A 22,445-nucleotide genomic window follows, 5' to 3' on the forward strand; every position below is an offset into this window, starting at 1 on the left:
TTTATCTATTAGTTTTATAGTCAGAGAGAATGAAGAGGTTTCCCTCCCTGTTTTTTTAATACCTTTAGAATGAAAAGAAATAAGACAATCACACAAGGGCCAATTTTCCACTGGTTCATTCAAAATAACATCCTCTTCAAATACTACTACTGTGATATATTTAAATAAGGAGATCCGTTCGAGAATTTCCTTCATTGGTTTGGATTTGGATTTCTTTGCCATGGAACATATTCCAACCACAATCTGCCTTTCCGGAGGCTAAAACAAAAAGAAAACAAAAATAAGGTTGACTTGATAACATCTCCAAAGTACAGCTATCTTAAATCTCTCTCAGCAGTAGATAAAGCATGCAATGAATCAATAGAAGTGACAAATTAACCAAACAGACCTTTTTCAAGATTATATTGTTGTTACAAAAAAATAGGTTTATACAAAGGTCTGGAAAATTTTTTTTTGAGTTTCAGAACATGACTACAATTTTCATTTAGTTTTCAAACTTAAATACTTCTTTAAGTGGCTCAGGCATTTATTTGCCTTCTTCACACCAAAACAGAGCAAGTAAGGCCTAAAATAAAAAGGACAATGGGAGAGAGATAAAGAACTCTCTTCCCTAAAATAAGAAGTTCTCATTACAAAGCTATGCAGTGTTAAACTACTTTTGTAAATTGAATGTATGTTGATCACCAATGAAAACTTAAAAGGAAATTCTAGAGAAAGCCACACTGCTAAACAGAGGTGTCTATGCGCTTGACACCCCAATCTTCATACTCAACATAACTAGTTTACAGTGTTGCTCATCTCCGGCACCCTTGCGACAGCTCAAATGCCATGATTCAGCCTGAAATTTAAAATGCAGAATACAGAAACAACTTATGAGGTTCTATAATTATTCAAGATTCATCCTAAGGTCTTTGCTTTGCATTCCATTTCAGGTCTTCTCTCTTCTGTATTTCATATGACATTATAATCTGGGCTCAAAAGTATTTCACTAGATTTTCTTATTATAAATCTAAAAGTAACACTGGATAACACATGAATTGTTCTTCATGCTTAGCACTGTTTGGTTTATTGCCTCCTCTCACTCATGAAATTTAGAGTTCAAAATTGGTACTGGATTTGATGTTACCAAAGACTGTAAATCCTAACCTCCCTAGGATCTGCTTTCACTCTCTGATTATTCACTTTTATGTTCTTCAATTCTTTCCTGATCAAAAGCCTTGGCACATCTCATAATGATGTTCCTAATGTAGACTTCCCCAGTCAACAAGAGTACTCAACCTAACATCTCTGATATCTTAAAAACAGAACAGAACATATCATTTCCTCAACCTATTGGTCAAATGAACCAAATCAAGCTCCTCAGAAGTAACAACTATGCACCACCAATGTGAACTCAGTTTACTTAATACCAGTCTTCCAAGAAGACTAAACACTGAAGAGTTATATATATAGGAACTACCTGTCTTCAAGCACTTTGAATCTAACAGGGAACATAGTAATACAGTTCATAACGATAACAGAAGTATAGACGTCAAAGTATAGAAGTAGTACTGATGAAGAAACATTCAAGTTCCTCACGGGAAAAAGAGCCAAGGAGAGGGGAAAGAACGAACAACACGAAATCTGCGGTTTTGAAGAATAAAAAATCATTCACAAGGTATCCAAAAAGGAGAGACATTTCATAGAGGTCAAGGAGTACTTAAAATAGTAGAGAGGCACAGGACAAGATGGAGTATGTGGGAAATAATCTGATATTGCTGAAACACAAAAGGTAGAAGAGAAGACAGACAAGTGCAGTTCTAGACATAGGAGAAATAAAAGTCCTTATATGGAAGAAGACTCGACATGATTTACCAGTGCTATTCTCAATGTGCTCAGAAGAACTCTAACAAAGAGGTAAGGGTAGCAGAGGCAGAATCAATAGTACTTTCCAGTGTAAGTCAGTCAGAGAAGCTCTGCTTTTATGTTACTGGACTTCTACATCAGACTTTAGATGAAGAAGTTTTAGCTGATATGAAGTTTGAAAATCATCGCTTTTTTCCTAGGGGTGAGATGTGGGGTGGGATAGATTTTAAACGGGTGACAGCCTGATTTTGCATTTCAAATATGTGTAACTGCACCGTGAAAGCTGTTATTAAATAACTATGACAATATTTGAAGTCATCTAATAACTATTTTTAGTACATTTTTACTACTTAAATCAAGTATAACACATTTTTGTTTTAAAACGAAATTCTCTTTTCAATTGGGAATATAAGAAAAACATATTTTAAGTTTGTATTTTAAATCAGTTCTGTACATGTCAAGGGACAAAAATGATGAGCAATAAAAATGTTGAGCTAACTATAGCAAAATAAACATAATAAATGTTTATTAAAGATTTGGTATGGTTTATACACATACAAACTCCCATAGATTCTTGAGGCAGTTTCTCCTAGCTACACAGTTTAGACTTCTGAATAGTTAATAGGGATATCTTCAGTTTAATAAGCACCACTTGTGTTAACAACATGGCAAACTTAATGAACTGGGTTAAGCTGTCTTCTTTAGGACCTTTATTCTTGATATATTTGTTATGTACTTCTGCTGCTCCTGCTAAGTCACGTCAGTCGTGTCCGACTCTGTGCGACCCCATAGATGGCAGCCCACCAGGCTCCCCCGTCCCTGGGATTCTCCAGGCAAGAACACTGGAGTGGGTTGCCAATTCCTTCTGCAATGCATGAAAGTGAAAAGTGAAAGTGAAGTTGCTCAGTCGTGTCCAACTCTTAGAGACCCCATGGACTGCAGCCCACTAGGCTCCTCCGTCCATGGGATTTTCCAGGCAAGAGTACGGGAGTGGGGTGCCATTGCCTTCTCCGGAACTCTTTTCACTTATGGCCCTGATTACTCTTTCTCCTTGTCACTTTTTCTCCCCAGCCCTGTGTTATACTAGGCTTACCACTGAAAGATACTAAAATAGTCATTATGAAACAACTTAGAAATGTGACCTCTAATTGTCTTCCTGAAGCACTATAGAGTCAATAGTGTTACTAATGAAACACAGTACGTTTTTTCAGTTTAAAAATTTCCAAATTCAATGTTGGGAAAAAAAAAAATCTTCCCTGTTTAAGACAATGGTATCAATTCCCCTTCACAGTGATCAGTAAAAAGCTGATTGGTCTTCAAGCAAACACTTACAGACTCATCTTCCTCCTCCTCATCTTCATCTGCATGGTGGAAGAAGTGTCGATAATTTCCAGCGTTTATTTCTGTATCTTCAGGTCCAACAAAGAATCTGGGGGCTTCACTCATTTTTATTTCATTTGACATAAATATAATTTAAACGTGCTATGCTAAAACTGTTTCTAAATACACAGTACCTGAAAAAAGCATTCTCTCTATACTAACTGACACATGGTCTGTTGCAGCTTGTTTCTGCTTCTACAATCACTTGAACGTGTGATGACAGTTAGTTGGCAAGTGTTCATTTGTTCTCAGATATCATCACTTCATTGTTGATGCAGTTTAAAAGACAAAGATAGTGAGGCTACTTCTTCAGTGAGTTGATATGGCAATCCTTTTACCTAAAAGGCAATGAAAAAATTAATTTTGGAGACTGTACTTCAAAAATACTCAAGTAAAAATAACTTTGACATTTGTAAAATCATTACCAATAACTTGATTTACAAATGAAAAGACACTTTCTCTCATAAATTTGAGAAATTTATACTCTCATCTTCAATATACATATTGAATATTTGACAAAGATGATACAAGATAACAAGATTAAAAAAAGACTACACTAAATCCCTCAAGTCTAAAAATGTCTAATGAATTAAGAGAAAATTACTCAAATTATAACAAAATCATAAAAAGACAAATCCCTCTGGACACAGTTTAGTAATATCTGAAGAGTATGGAAAAGAACAGATGAAATATAATGCAGGCTTAAAAACAACTGACAACTATACAACAATCTAAAATTACATTAAATAAATTTCTAAAGGGCTTCAATTTGTAAAAGTTCAATCTGCAAACAGGTTTTTTGGGGACCATAACCATTCTGCATTTTGGTCTTATATATAAATCAACAAAACAATATTAGAACGAAAACAAGATTTCATTATAACAGCAGCTCTTAAACTTTTAGCGTCAAAAACTCTTTTGCAATTCTGTATAATAACTATAAATGAAGTATAACCTTTAAAAATTGTGAATCACTGTATTGTATACTTGGGTGGACTCCGGGAGTTGGTAATGGACAGGGAGGCCTGGAGTGCTGCAGTTCATGGGGTCGCAAAGAATCGGACACAACTGAGCCACTGAACTGAACTGAACTTACATAATTGTTGGTTAATCATTAAGTCATGTCCAACTCTTCTGCAATCCCATTGACTGTAATCCACCATATTCCTCTGTCCATGGGATTTTTCAGGGAAGGATACTGGAGTGGGTTGTCATTTCCTTCTCCATAGAATCTTCCCACACAGGGATCAAGCCTCTGTCTCCTGCACTGGATTCTTTACCACTGAGTCACAGGGGAAGACCTAACTTACATATTATGTCAACTATACCTCAATTTATAAAAATTTAAAGTAAAAAATAAAACCTAAAAAAAACAAAGATCTTTGGCAAATCTACTAAAATCTAAGAATCTTCTCAGAAAAAAATGCACATGTACACTAAATTCTGCAAGCAACTCTATGTGATTGACAGAACATCCAAACTTTTCCACAAGAACTGATGCCCATGAACATCAGCAGATGAATGGATAAGAAAGCTGTGGTACATATACACAAAGGAGTATTACTCAGCCATTAAAAAGAATACATTTGAATCAGTTCTAATGAGGTGGATGAAACTGGAACCTATTATACAAAGTGAAGTAAGCCAGAAAGAAAAACACCAATACAGTATACTAACGCATATATATGGAATTTAGAAAGATGGTAACAATAACCCTGTGTATGAGACAGCAAAAGAGACACTGATGTATAGATCAGTCTTATGGACTCTGTGGGAGAGGGAGAGGGTGGGGAGATTTGGGAGAATGGCATTGAAACATGTATAATATCATGTATGAAACGAGTCGTCAGTCCAGGTTTGATGCACGATACTGGATGTTTGGGGCTGGTGCACTGGGACAACCCAGAGGGAGGGTATGGGGAGGGAGGAGGGAGGAAGGTTCAGGATGGGGAACACAGATATACCTGTGGTGGATTCATTTCGATATTTGGCAAAACTAATACAACATTGTAAAGTTTAAAAATAAAATAAAATTAAAAAAAAAAAAAAAGAACTATCGTAACAGTGATACAACCACAAAATATTCCTTAGCAAAGCTGTTTACATGTACTCGGTTCCTTGGTTATGTTAAAACTAAAAACTACCAAGATGAAATTACTGGATTAAAATTCTTAAGAGTTGAATGATAAGCTAGCTAGAACTGCAAACCATAATGCCAAAAGTCCTATTCCTAAAGGTCTAATTCCAGTTTAATTGGTGATTCCCTATGAAACATTAAAACTAATTTACCTAGCCAGGTTTGCCTTTATCCACCTTTAAAATTGTAACTACACTGTTATGAAATTTTAAAGTTTGTGATTAAAGAATAAAAGCTGAAATAATTCACTTTATATATCAGTGCTTTTTATTCCTATTTCCCTTGCACTGTTTCATGTATAAAAGATGTGTGCTGAAAACAAACAAAAGAAAGTTTCCAACTGTAAAACTTGGAGGTAAGTTGATCTCAGTTTTCTTTTCTATCAAAAGGCAAACATCTTTGGTTTCTTTTTACTTTTTTACTCCTCCTATCCATCTAAAACTAGTCTAATATTTACTGTCAGAAAGGGCATGCGTTTTAGAGTCAGGATATACCTATTTAAAGCTTTCATTAAATGACAAACAAATTATGCTAGTTTCTCTAAGTCAGTTTCTTCATCTATAAAAAAAGGGAGTATCATAAAACCCGGTACCTTTGTGAAGAGTAAGTAAATGTTTGGTATAGACTAAGCACTCAAACTTTCGCTTCCACAGGCACTCTACAAACTATGCTCCCTACTAACATAACATGAAAACCGAACAGAATGAATATTGCCCATTATTTATGGATGCAAATCTATTCAACAAATAACTTTTAACCTATTATAGAGAAGGTACAGTATTAGATGTGGCTGCTGCTGCTGCTAAGTCATTTCAGTCGTGTCCGACTCTGTGTGACCCCATAGATGGCAGCCCACCAGGCCCCGCCGTCCCTGGGATTCTCCAGGGAAGAACACTGGAGTGGGTTGCCATTTCCTTCTCCAATGCATGAAAGTGAAAAGTGAAGTGAAGTCGTGTCCGACTCTAGCGACCCCATGGACTGCAGCCTACCAGGTTCCTCCGTCCATGGGATTTTCTAGGCAAAAGTACTGGAGTGGGGTGCCATTGCCTTCTCCAAGTATGTATATATGTACACACTTTATGGCATTACTTTAAAATTGTACTTTTTTCCTAATTTAGCTACTATAATGAAGCAATAAAAATCCTGTTCTACAGGCAGAGTTGAAAATTAATTTTCAAAATTAGTGTCCATCATGAAAAGTCTAGAGTACATAAAAATGAAATTTTAGAGATCAATAATACCATGACCCAGTGGCAGAACTACTAAATGTAGTTCTTAGTTATGGAATTACTGGGTTGTATTTACTACTAGTCCCTTTACAATATATTTTCCCAAATGTTTGAGCTACTTTATGCATGTATTATGTGTGAGTAGAAATATGCTTTTGGAGAAAAATGTGTATCCTGTACATTTCTTCCAAGACTATTAATTAATGATTTATTTGTCCCCTTCTCTTTGCTTAAATTGTTTCAGTCTTCAACACTGCTTCAAGTATATAAATGTATGTCCCCCATCTGATTATGAGTTTAGGTCTGAATGTCTCATTCACTCATTTGGAGAGAGACAACACACAAATCAACAAATAAATGTATGTTAGGAAGACCTCAATAATATAGTGATATTTGAGTAGAAATCTGAATTAAATGAGGAAACCAATCATGGAGTTATAGGATAAGAGCATTCCAGGTAAGAAACAAATTATAAAGGTCCTAAAACTGATAAATACTTGGCATATTTTCCATGACCAAGGAAAAGTAAGGAGCCCATTGCAGCTGGAGCAGAGCAAGAAAATAAAGAAAAAATGGCAGGAAATAAAGTTGGAAAAGTAACTAGGATGCATACAGAGGACTGAGAAACCACAGTAAGAGTTTTCAATTTTATTAAATGGAACTGGATTTAAGAGAATGGGAGAAGTAGAGGCAAGATATACTGACAATTCTTTAGAAGGGCTTTGCTATAAAGGTAGGCAAAGGCCTTCTTTTTTGTTTCTCTTTTGATATATGAACGGTACTTATAAATACCAGAAATGGACTGAACAAGCTAGTGGTTAAAAGTGTGGATTCTGGAGCCAAAAAGACTTGATGGTGAATCTTAATTCCAGCACCTGTGTGACCTTGAGCAAGTTAATTAACCTCTCAGAGCCTCAGTAAATTGTACCTATCTTTGAAGTCGTTTGACAGATTAAGTTATATTTTAAAAGGTCTTATATCCCACTGCTCAGGCAATATTCCATACCAATTTTATACAAACATTTGGGAGAAGGGCCCATGCACTTTTATGGCTCCTCAGATTCTAATGTGCAGCTGACTTTGAGAACCAGTGTACAACTCAAAAAAAGAAGGGGGAGTGTAGGACAATGAAAGCACACAGTAAGCAAAACATGTGTTTGCGCCGTATGAGAACATGCTATTATTATAGGAAATCTGATGATCTGCTAAAAACAGAAGTTATGAAGCAGAGCCTTGTCTTCTTGATGCTTGGCACATCAAACATCAAGTACCTAACAAACCTTTCCTTAACAATTGCCAAGATTTTTTCTCTGAATCATTCACTTTGACCTTTGGTCACCTGCAACCTTGGCATTATTTAACTGCTTTGGTTACGTATATCCCATGATAAGCTTCAAGAGAATGAACATTTATTCAACATTGCTATCTGGTAAGTAATTTGTTAACCCAGAGCCTCCCAACACATAGCCTCATCATGAATCAATACTTCAAGCATATGCCCAAAAAATTGCCTCAGCATTTTTGGCACCTGGAACCCCCTGGCCAGTGGCCTCCAACACTGCTCTCTTCAGTTTCTCCTGGAAACATTGCACAAACACTATCATTTTCTATGCATGCTCTAACAAGAAAGTTTGGAAGCAGTTATGACTTTGTGATTTAGCAATTATTCTCAGCAATCCTAGGATTAGAGATATTTTCCTCATTTGATAAATGCTTGCAGTACATAAATGCCCATCATTATAAATGAGGTTCACATGAAGCATAGAAAGTTCAAGAAATTCAACTGTAATCACACAATCAATAAGAGTTGTAAAAACAAATCAAATCCAGGTCCAAAGACCACCATAAACACTTAAGGGGAAAATCAGGACTCCATAGTCCTTATCACAGCATTACACATACTTAATAAATACTTATAAAACTAAAAGTATGAAATAAATCTATTTTTTGTTCCCCCTACCCAGTGGAAGGTACAATGAAGCACAAGATGAGATCGCATGGGCATGACAGGAGATCCAGGACATTCTAAATGAATTGCTATTTCACCTGAATCCCTGATAAACCAAATATAGCATATGCATTTCCGCATTATAGAGCATTTCAATCAACCTACATCCTCTGTCATAAATCCCAAAACATGTAACTGTTTGACTTTAAAGACATTATATTATACAAACATCAGAGTTGGGCCTTTCCCATTTTTAAGATTCTTTCTATAGCAATAGTCCCATAAAGGACTGGCTACATCAGAATTACCTGGGAATATCTGTAAAAACCAAAGTTACTAGACCTACCACAAATCTTCTGCAGCAGCATTTCTTAACCAGATAATCTATATTTTAGCAAATCAATGTACAGCCAGATTTGGTAATCTGTTTATTCGTGCAAAACACAAATACCTCTTAAGGCTGACTTCTAAATTTGAAATCAGTACGTGCTACTGAAGTATCCACACTCAAAAGCATTGGTTCTCAAACTCTGTATTGCGTTGCAATCACTTGGAGGGCTTGTTAAACCACTAAACTAAGAGCCTGGAAGTCACACCCCTGCTGCTGCTGCTGCTGCTGCTAAGTCGCTTCAGTCGTGTCTGACTCTGTGCGACCCCATAGACAGCAGCTCACCAGGCTCCCCTGTCCCTGGGATTCTCAAGGCAACACTGGAGTGGGTTGCCATTTCCTTCTCCAATGCATGAGTGAAAAGTGAAAGTGAAGTCGCTCAGTCGTGTCCGACTCTCAGTGACCCCATGGACTGTAGCCCACCAGGCTCCTCCATCCATGGGATTTTCCAGGCAAGAGTACTGCAGTGGGGTGCCACTGCCTTTTCCGAGCCACACCCCTGCCAACCCTCAAATACACATCAGTACCCTCTCCCATCCTTTATGCTCCATAGCATTCTGGATCTATGTTAATGTTTCCACTAGAGTTATGGTTTTCCTGCCCAGCTTTTTGTGAAATTTTTCAAATATTCAGAGAAATTGAAAGAACAGCTTACTATAAACTCCCTATATACCCACCACTGGACTCAACAACGGCTCTTCCATCTAAGCTGTTGACATCAACACGTCACCTCTAAATACTTTAGTATGCATCTCCTAAAAGCAAGGGCATGCTCTTCAGTTCAGTTCAGTTCAATCCAGTCGCTCAGTCGTGTCCGACTCTTTGCGACCCCATGAATCGCAGCACGCCAGGCCTCCCTGTCCATCACCAACTCCTAGAGTTCACTCAGACTCACGTCCATCGAGTCAGTGATGCCATCCAGCCATCTCATCCTCTGTCGTCCCCTTCTCCTCCTGCCCCCAATCCCTCCCAGCATCAGAGTCTTTTCCAATAAATCAACTCTTCGCATGAGGTGGCCAAAGTACTGCAGTTTCAGCTTTAGCATCATTCCTTCCAAAGAAATCGTTACATAACCACCATATCATTTCCACATAAGAAAACCAATAGTCCTACCGCACTGTTCAAATGTAGTTGAATGGATGCTTTTAGAGAACAAAGATGTCATCTATATATTCCCAGTACTTTTACATAGCATTTATTTGGGTAAGGAGTAAGTGTTCCACCAATTGCTAAATTTAACACCCTCACAACAACTACCCTGCAAGTCAGGAGTTTAAAACTTAAACAGCAAGCTTTGATTTGATACAACCTGCACCTTCTGCCCAACCATTTAATCACTTGTTTTAAACAAGGCCAAGTAAATTATTTTGGCTTCTGAATTATTTAATTCTGCCTCAGAATAGTAAAGCTCCATGAAAACAGCTTGTGTCGGTCGTCAGACACAAGTAGAAATCGCAAATATTTTTCTTAGCAATACTTTCAGCTACTGAAAACGTTAGTGAAGAAACTGGAAGCCATGACGCATACTAGCAGGACAAAGGTAATGTAATAGTTTTAAAAAATTCAGATTGTTGAATTCTGAAAAGCCGGCTTTTCAATACAGGTTCGAACGTTTACTAGCAGCAAAAATTTACTAGGGCAAGTTAAGTGAGGCTTAGAGATGAGCCTTCGTTCCTACCTCTGTCAAATGAGAATAACAGTCTAATTCACCTCATGGAATCGTTCAGAGAAGTTCACAAGAAAAGACGTAAAGCACTTGGGACACACAAGAACTCAGTGAATTGCAGCTATCTTTTTTTAATTGGCTTGAAACCAAACCTCTATTTTTCACGCGGAATTTTCAGCAGCGAAGCAAAACCCTGTCCCACTGCAGAGCTAAGGTCAGCAGGGAGGCTTCCTATTTGCACAGCTAAGCTTCCCCGCACGCGGACGCCGAGGCTGCGTTCTGCACGGGACTGCAAACGTCGCAGGCGCCAGGAAGCCGCGCAGAACCTGGTCCGGGGTCCCCAGCCTCCGCCCCTTCTCCCTCGGAAGCGCGCGGGGTCGCCACCCTCTCCCAAATGGTTCGGCGCGACAGGGACCCGCAGCCTCCTCCGCGGAGGAGGACGGGGCTTCGGTCTCCTCAAGCCGGGTGGAGGGAGGAGGCGAGGGGCAGAGGGACGAAGACTGAGGAGGGAAAGGGAAAACAGCCGTTTTCCACCTCCCCTCCCCAAACTCGAGACTGCCGACTCTGGTGGAACGAAACCGCCAGACCCTCGCTAGTGCCCTTCGAGTTAAGGTGAGACCTCCGTTATCTCAAAAGCCCAGAAGAGGGAAGGAATGGAGGAGGAGGAAGTCGCGGAGGAAAAATGAAGACGCCGAAGGATCCCTTCCAGGCTGTGACGGCCACTCCTCCACACCGCGGAGGAGCGGCAGCCAGAGCTTTGAAACAGCTGCCCTGCGGCGGCCGCAAACCTCGGGGGACTAGGCTCCGCATCTCGATTCTCCTCAGTTCTCGCCCCGCCCCACCAGCTCCCCGCACCTGCCACGGCTGCGGTTATCACGCGAACTGCAGGAGATGTCCGAGTCCATTCAGGGGCTCCATGCCCCCCTTTAATCCCGGGGGAGCGGGGGTTGGGGGGCGGTCAGGATTGAGGCGCCCGTCAAAGAAAATTCCAGCTGCTAGCGAGAACGTGGGTGCCCTCTCCTGAGCAGCAACTGAAAGGCCCACAAAGAGGTACCGAAGGTACAACCGCACTTCGCGAAGCCCGGTCACGCCTCTTCCCCTCCCCCTCTGGGTCTCACACAAAATCCTCCCCGGGCGGAACGATTTCCGGCAAGAGCCAAACGATCCGCGCCTAACCTTTTCTGACCGCGTCTCCGAGACACCCGCCCCCCCGGCAGAAACACGCCCCTTGTAAACCACCACGCGGATAGTTCCGCTTCCGGCAGCACCACAAAAGTCGTGAGAGGAAGCTTAAATCTTGACGGTAGCCTTTTGGACCACTTCGGTGAGTGGTCGTTTTAGTGTGCTCTCACAGCTGCTGATCGTTTTAAAATGAGGCGAGACCTGACTAATTTCAAAGCCGGGAGGGGCGACCAGTTTAAAGAAGGGTTTAATTGGCTTTATGGAGATTGCGCAGGCGCCCTTGGGGCGGGAGGGCCCTGTTTGGGGCGTTACGCTGCCGCCGCCCGCCGAGCGGCCAAGGGGCGAGTTCCGTTGTCGGGCTGAGGGAGGCGCCTACCCTAGATAAAATTATTGGAGGAATTAAGTAATACGTATTAACAGGAGTATTCACTGGTTTCATTTAATGTTTTACCAGGGACAAAGTGTAAAAAAATATATATATAACCAGATTGAACCCTGAGTTTTACTTAACGGGTCATTTTCTTGCTTACGCTAAATTTAGCTGGACCTTACCCCAGAGTTAGTTAACAGGTAACCAGAACGCTCTGGGAATGCCCAAAGTGGCATCTGAAACTGGGAGCAAACTCGGAAGTTGAGTGTGGCATTTGGCTGAAAGGAAAGGATTCTCTTCCCTCCAACCCCCCGCCCCCCTTACTTTATCCTGGTTGTCGTTTCATCAGCTATTTCCCGTTTTTGCCCCAGATCAAAAATCGGTGCGGGGAGAGCAATGCGAGCTAACAGGAGAATCTTGTCCTTTTGTTTTAAAAGAAAATTACACCTCTGTGGGTTTTCTTTAAATTAGTGTGTCTGAACCAAAATGGGAAAATAGTTTTTTTAAAAATTCATTTCTCACACGTGGCTTCATTTGCATATGGAGATGAAGGCGTTTTTAAGTGAAATTTGCACGCTGAAGCGAAGCAGATTATAGGGAAGTGTCTTGTGTAATTGGATTTCCCAGTCGTTTTCGTTACATAAAATTGTGGTCTTCCAATTTTTCAGAGATTAAAATAGAGTAATGCAGGAATAAAATTAATGATCCCAAGTAAAATGCTCATTGAAATATTACAGATTTTAAGTTTTAAAGTTGAAACTCGTGCATATTATAACTTTTTAGAGGCTTAAATTAGGTGGTCCTGATGGGTTTTGCCCTAGATGAAACACAGTTAGATCCTAATTTTATTTAAAGTGGTACTTAACTGCCTGTGTTGCGCACAAGATAAAGTTATTAAAGGAATTAAGTAATAAGTATTTGCACTTAAAAGAAGTATTCACTGGTTTCATTTAATGTTTTACCAGGGACAAAGTGTAAAAAATAATCAGATTTGACACTAACAGTTCATCAATTAGGAATTGTAATCAGACAGCTTTATTGCCTTTTCCTAGGCATTTCAACACACAAGCAATTATTTGTCAAAGAATTCTTGAAAATATGAGCATATCCAAAAAAAAAGGTGTAATGTAATCTTCATCTTTATAACTCAAGCCACCTAATTCTCCCTTGTAAACGATTTCTTTCCTTAATAATATTTGCAAACAGACATTTTGTTTGTTTGTTCTAAGTATTACGCTTAAAGCCATTTTCTCAAATTAACTGCTGGAATGGTTTCTAGGGACCAAGTAGTGAATGTACTTTCAAGAAGGGAAAAATTATTAGTTCTTTTAAGTTTCATCAATAAGTAAATAGCAAACATGCGCAGGAAACTTTTAGCCTTCCTTTTGGACTTCCTTGGTGACTCAGACGGTAAAGAATCTACCTGCAATGCAGGAGACCCGGGTTCCATTCCTGGGTTGGGAAGAACTGGAGAAAGGACTAGCTACCCACTCCAGCATTCTGCCGGGAGAATCCCGTGGACAGAGGACACTGGTGGGCTATAGCCCATGGCGTTGCCAAGAGGCGGACAGGACTGAGTGACGAACACTGTCACTCAGAAGGCTCTGCTTTTTGTGAACTAATTTTTCTTTCTTATGCATTTCTGTTTCTTCTTGTCGTCCGTCTTTACTGACAGAACAGTATTGAGTATTATGGATGATAAATACTTAAACATTTTAACATTAATTATATATTGCTTTACCATATGCAAAGAGCATTTCAAATCCATTATCTCATTGGTCTTTATAATTGTGAAAAAGAAAGGATAAGTAATATTTCTGTTTTGTCAAACATGGTTACTGAGACTTAGGTAACTGTTGCATGCTAGAAATTTTGACTCCTAAAAGCCTTACCTTTTTAGATAGGCCCTTTCTGAAGTGAAGTAATTGTCACCTTTGAAACGTGTGCTCTTTTTATATTAATGCTACCTCTCCTGTCAGGAAATGCAAGTAATTCTTGTTCATTTACAAATAGTTGAATAGCCACTGTGTCCCTATAAAAGTCACCTTGTAGCTTTTCTAACAGAAGCCTGAACCAAGTATCAATGTTATGAAAGCTGAGGATGAGAAATAATTAAATTAGTGGGGGAGAGGGGTTGAGGTTGGAAAAACATGAAATTTGAAACAACAGAGACCAAGGTTTAAATGTCAATGGATGGGCTCACTTTATTGCCTTGAGGAATGTGGACAATCTCTCAGAAGCTCCGTTTTTTTATCTCTAAAATGTATGCAAAATTACTACCTACCCCTTAGGATGTTGTGAGGATCATCACAGTGTAGTACCATATACATGTTTGCAGCTGTTTTTAAAATTTGCTTTTGTAGTTACTTTTAAAAATTAATTTTAAAAAATTGTTTCCCATCTATAGTTTTGGCTTTTCTAGATGTCATAAAAAGAGTAGCATGTAGTATGTTTGTAGCCTTTTGTGTCTGGGTTTCGCTTAGTCCAATAATTTTGAGATTCGTTCCTATTAAATATATTTGTAGTTCCTTTTTGCTGAGGGGTATATTCCACTATGTGGATCTACCACAATTTGTTTATCCATTCACTTGTTGATGAGCATTTAGATTGTTTTTAGGTTTTGGCTGTTATGAATAAATATTCTAGAAACATTCACATACAGATTTTTGTGTGGACATGTACTTTCATTTCTCTTAAGTTAAAGCTGTTTTCCAACATGTTTACACTATTTTTTAGTCTTACCAGCAGTGCTCTGCATGCTTGGTAGTACTTAGTATTGGCAGATTTTTTTTTTTTTTTTTTTTTTTTTGCCATTTTGATGGATTTGTAGTGGTATCTTATTGTGATTGAGAGCTTCCCAGGTGGCTCAGTGGTAAAGAATACATCTGCAAGTGCAGGAGATGCAGGTTCGATCTCTGGTCTGGGAAGACCCCCTGTAGAAGGAAATGGCAACCCACTCCAGTATTCTTGCCTGGAAAAACCCCATAGACTGAGGCGCCTGGCAGACTGCAGTCCATGGGGTCACAAAGAGTCAGACACGATTTAACACCTGAACAGCAGCAAAAACTTGTGGTTTTAATTTGTGTTTTTCATTGCATAATGGTGTTGAATGTCTTTACATGTCATCTGCTAACCATATCTTCTTTGATGAAGTGTCTGTTCACATCTTTTGCACACTTTAAAAATCGGATTGTTTGCTTTCTTATTATTGGGCTTTGACAGTTCTTTATAGATTCTGGACCCACTTTTTTTTATTATATATGTGTATTGCAAATAGTTTCTCCCAGCTGTGATTACTCTGTTTTCTTAACAGTATTTTAAAAAGAACATAAGTTTAATTTTTTCTTTTACGAGTGGTTCTTTATGTTTGCTATCTGGAAGTCATTGTCTAACTTAAGCTTACAAAAATTTTCTCTTTTACTTGTCTTCTAGAAATTCTCTAACTTTAGTTTTTACATTTAGATCTGTAAACCATCGTGAATAATTTTAATTTTTTTGTATGGTGTAAGGTGTTTGTTGAGATTCATCTTTTTTAATATGGATGTTTAGTTAGTTGCTCCAGCATCATTTGTTGTAAACATTACTCTTTCTCTGTTGAATTGCCTTGGCACCTATGTAAAAAAATCAGTAAATACCATTTCTGTGTAGCTGTATTTCTGAATACTATTCTGTTCCATAGATTGATGGCTATCATTTTGCCAGTACCACCCGGTCTTGATTACAGTAGCAATAAGTAAGTCTTGAAACAAGGTAATATACAAATTTTCAACTATGTTCTTGTTTTCCAAACTTGTTTTAGCTATTGTTAGTCATCTGGTTTTCCATATCGATTTTTTTATTATTATTATTTTTGTCCGTGCCACAAGGCATGCAGGATCTTAGTTCCCTGACCAGGAATTTGACATACCCCCAGCACCACTTAGAATCAGCTTGTCGATTTCTACAAAAGAGCTTGTTGGGTTTCTGTTTGCATTGCATTGATTCTGTAAATCAATTTGGGGAGAATTGACATCTTAGTAAGTTTATACAGCTTTTTTCATTGTTAGGGTGGGGAGTGATCTTTTTTTCCACCAGGCAGAAGCCTGTAGAAGAATTTTTTAATGCTATTTACTTCCATTGTTGAATATTATAATTTACCAGTCAATTTCAATCTAAATTAACCCCTTGAGGTCTTTTTTTCTTATCTGGAAAATGGGATATTGTATGGGGTTCCTTTCAGTGCTGTTTTAAAGTATTCTTAGTCGAGATCTAATTTTTCATTGTGTGATGTGGTATATTTAATTTTTCAAAAATCTTTTCATCTTTCCCTACTTGAAGATTAAATATATTTTAGTATCCTTTTCTATATTATAATTGTGTGAAAGAATAGAAATAATAGAATAATGAAACAGAATAGAAATAATGAAATAAACTAACTCTCCTGTTAGTAATAATTGGTCTTTCAAATTAGAGAGTCTTATTTCCTGAACATTTTGGAAATTAGAAATACATGTCATCAAGAATGATGTGTTAAAGAAGTGTAAAAAGTAATTTTACTAAGAGAAAATGAAATGGAATGCCTTTTTCTTCTGTGAAATTACCACCTGCCTTATTTTCTTTATTTAGGAAGTGCTTAGGAAAGAGATTGGAGAAGGAAATGGCAACCCACTCCAGTGTTCTTGCCTGGAGAATCCTAGGGACTGCGGAGCTTGGTGGGCTGCTGTCTGTGGGGTCCCACAGAGTCGGACACGACTGAAGCGACTTAGCAGCAGCAGCAGCAGTAGGAAAGAGATGCAAGAAAATGACCTGATAGGTGCTTTTTGTTATACACGTAGGGAACTTAGTATTAACTTGTTTTCTGCCAGGTTTCTTTAGTTCCAGTTAAAGAAATGCTGGAAACGTTTAGTCTGTACCTCTAGTTCAGTTCAGTTCAGTTCAGTTCAGTCGCTTCGTCGTGTCTGACTCTTCGTGACCCCATGAATCGCAGCACGCCAGGCCTCCCTGTCCATCACCAACTCCTGGAGTTCACTCAGACTCACGTCCGTCGAGTCAGTGATGCCATCTAGCCATCTCATCCTTTGTCGTCCCCTTCTCCTCCTGCCCCCAATCCATCCCAGCATCAGAGTCTTTCCCAGTGAGTCAACTCTTCACATGAGGTGGCCAAAGTACTGGAGTTTCAGCTTCAGCATCATTCCTTCCAAAGAAATCCCAGGGCTGATCTCCTTCAGAATGGACTGGCTGGATCTCCTTGCAGTCCAAGGGACTCTCAAGAGTCTTCTCCAACACCACAGTTCAAAAGCATCAATTCTTCAGTGCTCAGCCTTCTTCACAGTCCAACTCTCAAATCCATACATGACCACAGGAAAAACCATAGCCTTGACTAGATGGACCTTTGTTGGCAAAGTCATGTCTCTGCTTTTGAATATGCTATCTAGGTTGGTCATAACTTTGCAAGCGTCTTTTAATTTCATGGCTGCAGTCACCATCTGCAGTGATCTTGGAGCCCAAAAAAACAAAGTCTGACACGGTTTCCACTGTTTCCCCATCCATTTCCCATGAAGTGATGGGACCGGATGCCATAATCTTCATTTTCTGAATGTTGAGCCTTAAGCCAACTTTTTCACTCTCCACTTTCACTTTCATCAAGAGGCTTTTGAGTTCCTCTTCACTTTCTGCCATAAGGGTGGTGTCATCTGCATATCTGAGGTTATTGATATTTCTCCCGGCAATCTTGATTCCAGCTTGTGCTTCTTCCAGTCCAGCGTTTCTCATGATGTACTCTGCATAGAAGTTAAATAAGCAGGGTGACAATATACAGCCTTGACGTACTCCTTTTCCTATTTGGAACCAGTCTGTTGTTCCATGTCCAGTTCTAACTGTTGCTTCCTGACCTGCATACAGAGTTCTCAAGAGTCAGGTCAGGTGGTCTGGTATTCCCATCTCATTCATAATTTTCCACAGTTTATTGTGATCCACACAGTCAAAGGCTTTGGCATAGTCAAGAAAGCAGAAATAGAAGTTTTTCTGGAACTCTCTTGCTTTTTCCATGATCCAGCGGATGTTGGCAATTTGATCTCTTTTTCCTCTGCCTTTTTTAAAACCAGCTTGAACATCAGGAAGTTCATGGTTCACGTATTGCTGAAGCCTGGCTTGGAGAATTTTGAGCATTACTGTACCTCTAAGTGACTTATAATATCAGTGTTATTAGTCTACAACCTTTTCTTAATCTCTGAAAATTTAATAAATCTAATTTGTGTTTACTTATTAAATGCCTAACTCACAGTTGTCAAACTCTGTGCCAAGGCTTTCCAGGACATCATAGTGAATTCACAGGGTACCGTGAAGTGTTTTAAACCTTCAGAGGAAACACAGCTATATTCAGCGTCTGTCGGATGTCTTGTGGACTGCTAGTTCACAGTTCCAACATTAGGTCACACTACTTTCCTTTCTTCTACATCTTTGCAAAACTGGGTTTTGGATGTTGGCTGTGGTAATAATGGAAATACTGCATGAAAACCAGTATGGAGGAAGGAAAGAAGGTGACAGTGTTTAATCTGATTCCCAGGTTTGAGAAGTGGAACACTGACCAGAGGTGCATGCATACCGTTAGTAAGAAACTAGAGTTACCTCAACACTATATACTGAATATTTTATCCCTCCAAAATTCATATGTTAAAGTTCTAAGCCCTAATGAGATGGTATTAGTAGGTGGTGCCTTTGGTAGGTGATTAGATCCTGAGGGTAGACCTCTCAGGAATGGAATAAGTGTCTTTATAGAAGAGAACTCTGAGAGCTCCTGAACCCCTTCTACCATGTGAGGATGTAGCAAAGATGCCATTTATGAAGCAGGAAGCAAGCTCACCAGACAGGGAATCTACCACTTGTTCTTGAACTTCCCAGCCTCTAAAACTAGGAGAAACAAATGTTTGTTATTATTAAGTCATCTAGTCTAGGATACATTGCTACAGCAACCCAAATGGACTAAGACACCCTGGAGAAGGAAAGGGGGAGGGGTATTGTGGGAACTCAGAGAGGTTTTTAACTGTAAGGGCAAAATATAGACATCACTGTGCTTTTTGCAGACATTCGTGTTTCCTCATGGCCAGTTTTTTCCTACCAGTTACAATTACCCACATCCTCCTGTTTCAGTTTGGTGAATCACGTGGATTGATTTGCTTGTGTGGAAGAATCCTTGCTTCCCTAGTATAAACCTCTGTGTTTTAAGGTCTATATTTCCTTTGAGGTGTGAGAGTTTGGTCTTTTACTCCTGCAGGCTTTTTAGAGGCCTGATGAGACTTCTTCCCCTTTCTTTTAATGTCCTTCAGGAGATTTTGCAACCTTTACTGGTCTCTGAAATGGAGGCAACAGAGAATTTTACATTTTAAACAAAATAAACATCTTTCTGCAGGTACCGTGCTCTCAGTGGCTAAACTGGGATGTTTTATTAAAGTTTTCTTTTAGATAATTTAGAATATTGGTGGTCCCAAAATCCAACAAGGGAAAACGTGGGGTCATTGGGGGAATGACCTCATGGGGTCACATAGGGAATATGGGGTCATTTATAGTATATGATAAATTTTACAGAATATAGACCATAATGATTTAAACTAAGAAAAAGCAGGTCCTTCTGGCTCTTAGACTTGGAAGAGCTTGTGTCAGTGTATCTTAGAGAGAAAAGTAAGATAGGAAAATGATTTTTGCTTGTTTGTTGGTTGTTTTTTTAAGAGTGAAGGAGAATTAGTACAAAACTGGAATGACAGGCAAATAGATGGGTAGACTGACAGTCTGTACTCCCTACTTGAAACCACACACAGCTTCCTAAATTGAAAATTGATGAAGGATGGAAGTTTGGTACAGAATCCTTTGGCAGAGGAAAGGCTGTAGACAGGATGAATGACATGAAAGTAAAAGCATCAAGGGGTCTCCTGTCGCAGATTTGAGGTTGCGGAGTAGCGCTTCCCCACCGTCAGTTGGAAAAGCACTGAGGTTTAGAGCACGCGGAACCGGAGAACACCAGATGTGTCTACAGCAAGGACTGAGTGCGCAAGGGGCAGACCCTCTTGATGTGCTTACTGTTGCCAGCTTCATCTAGGAAAACTTCTGTACACATCTTTTGATGGGCATACACTCGTTTCACTAGGATGTAAACTTAAAAATAGAATTGCCGAGTCCTTAGGGTATGCTTAGCTTTAGAAGAAGCTGTCAGTTTTCCAAAGTGACTGTAGCCTTTTACAGGTACACATACAATGTGTGAGAGTATCCTCCCAACACCTGCTGTCTGTTTTGAAATTTAGCCTTTTTGGTAGTGTATAGTTGTAAATCATTTTGGCTTTAGTTTGCATTGCCCTGGGAGTAATGATGTTTGAGGACATTTTCACTTGCTTATTATCCCTTTGAGCGTTCACTTTTTTTGAAATTTCATGTAAGGTATTTCCCTGTTTTTTTATATTTTTATCCTTTTCCTTTTGATTTTGTCATAATTCATTGTATTTGCCGGGTATGAGTCCTTTGTTAGATATATATATTAAAGTTATCCTCTCCCAGTCAGTGGATTATCTTTTCCCTTTCTTAATGGTCTTTTGATGAACAGATTTTGATTTTAATAAAATCTAACTTGTTATAATTTTTTTCTTTTATGAATAGGACTTTTTTTTCCTGTTTCAGAAATCTTTTATCTTTTCCCAAGGTTTTGAAGATCTTTTTCTATGTTTTCATCCAGAAGCTTTATACTTGACTTTTCATATTTAGGTTTATGATTTATCTGGAATTTTGTAGATGTTGGTAGATGGTTGACATTAATTTTTTTCTGATACAAATATCCAATTGCTTCAGCATCATTTATTGAAAAGACCATCTCTTCTCCCATTGAATCAATGCCCTTGTAGTAAAGTAATTGACTGTATACATGTGGATTTAATTCTGGACTCTATATTCTATTTCCATGGCCTGTTTGTCTAACCTTATGCCAAGACTTCACTGTTGTATTTACTGTAGTTTTATAAATGATTTTTAAAGTCTGATCCATTTATTTTTGAGATGTTTTAGAAATTGTAATAAGGTACATTTGTTTGATTTTTGTTTGTAACCATTTATTACAAAATGGAAAAATTATATATTAAGAATTTAATTAGAATAAACTGTTTTATAGAAATAATTAACCTGTCTTTTAGTTATGATAGGAGAGAATTAGCCTTGCAGAACGTTTGCTTTTAAAATAGCCTACACTTTATACTAATCTAAGGTTAAGGGATGTTAGAAACATACTGATATTCCAGAGTTGTGAAAAGATCAGAAAGATGGTTATTAAATGTGCAAAGTGCTGTTTCATTGGCAAAGAGACTTAATAGGCTATTTAAGACCTAGTTCATAGGCCTAGTCTGTTCTGCTTTGTTCTGACCTTCTCTCTGCAGAAATATTTTCTTTTAGCCTTATCCTTAGATCTTCTGGTGGTCAGTAAACGTCCATATTAATTTTGAAAATTCAAAATGTTAAGTCTTTGCATCAGTTAACATTTCTAGTGGGAAACAGAAGATATACTCTGGTGGGATTTTAAAGAAAATTTAATAAAGCTTCTGTTTACACACCTGATGGGAAGGGTCAAAGAAGGCAACATGGCTCTTGGAGACTAGTGACAGCAGAAAATAGCTACCACCTCTAGGGCTGAAGTGTCAAGAAGAGGAAATGGTACAGACTTCCAGTAAGAGCTAGAGACACAGAAGATGGGCTTCCTGGTAAGGAGCTATGGTTGTAGAGGGTTGCAGCTTAAACCAAGGAAGGACCTGGGAAATAAATATTCTGATGTCTTCTGCTGCCTGATTTGACTGCTCATACCTCCTGCTGGATAAGGCCAACCAAAAAACTGTAAATGCAGTCTGTAAGGGTCAGTCTGTTAGGGTACAGCAGCAGGGAGAGTAAGGTCAAAAATATATCTGGATCAGTTAGGTGGTGACAGACGGAATAACCAGCACAGAATAGTTTGTTTCAACTGAAAATATGAAAGAAAAGATGTTTTTCTTTTAATGTAATGGTTTTTCATAATGCTTAGGGTCTAAAATAGAGAAGTTTTGTTTTGGCCAGTACAGCCAGACTTTTTATAACACAGAGAAAGTACACACAGAACAAAAATCTTTTCTGTTCAAGAAAAATTAGCTTCCATGTAGTTCAGAATAGTGTATGAAATCTAGCATAGCTAAAATCTTCTTTGTCATTTATCATCTGAGCATTTTAAAAATGGATCTTTTTCATAAATGATTAGATTTTTGTGACCATGAATATATTTAGAAGTAACATAAAACTACATTTTTCCTTTTATCACCTATCA

The 22,445-nt window shown here is 38.6% G+C and overlaps 2 protein-coding genes across 14 annotated transcripts in view; one reads left to right on the forward strand and one right to left on the reverse strand.

Annotated features, from left to right (window-relative positions):
• Positions 1 to 11,895, reverse strand: part of PPIP5K2 (diphosphoinositol pentakisphosphate kinase 2) — an 83,872-nt gene extending 71,977 nt beyond the window's left edge. For 2 of the 11 annotated variants that reach the window (XM_006056401.4, XM_006056400.4), the window contains exons 1-3: positions 11,449 to 11,711; positions 3,178 to 3,563; positions 63 to 258 (exon numbers count right to left, since the gene is read on the reverse strand). In XM_006056401.4, coding sequence (XP_006056463.1) covers positions 63 to 258; positions 3,178 to 3,309 — 328 coding nt within the window. In that variant the 5' untranslated portion in view covers positions 3,310 to 3,563; positions 11,449 to 11,711. Of the gene's footprint in view, positions 1 to 62; positions 259 to 3,177; positions 3,564 to 11,448; positions 11,713 to 11,769 lie in introns of those variants that run through there. The other 9 variants (XM_025292163.3, XM_006056402.4, XM_025292164.3 and 6 more) reach the window with 7 other exon arrangements.
• GIN1 (gypsy retrotransposon integrase 1) overlaps positions 11,781 to 22,445 on the forward strand; it is a 33,762-nt gene continuing 23,097 nt past the window's right edge. For 2 of the 3 annotated variants that reach the window (XM_044947266.2, XM_044947267.2), the window contains exons 1-2: positions 11,858 to 11,917; positions 15,825 to 15,878. In XM_044947266.2, the coding sequence (XP_044803201.1) occupies positions 15,829 to 15,878 (50 nt within the window). In that variant the 5' untranslated portion in view covers positions 11,858 to 11,917; positions 15,825 to 15,828. Of the gene's footprint in view, positions 11,918 to 15,824; positions 15,879 to 22,445 lie in introns of all 3 variants that reach the window. The other variant, XM_006056403.4, reaches the window with a different exon arrangement.

This window comes from Bubalus bubalis, chromosome 9, assembly GCF_019923935.1.
Source record: "Bubalus bubalis isolate 160015118507 breed Murrah chromosome 9, NDDB_SH_1, whole genome shotgun sequence".
In the NCBI taxonomy this organism is placed as follows: domain Eukaryota; kingdom Metazoa; phylum Chordata; class Mammalia; order Artiodactyla; family Bovidae; genus Bubalus; species Bubalus bubalis.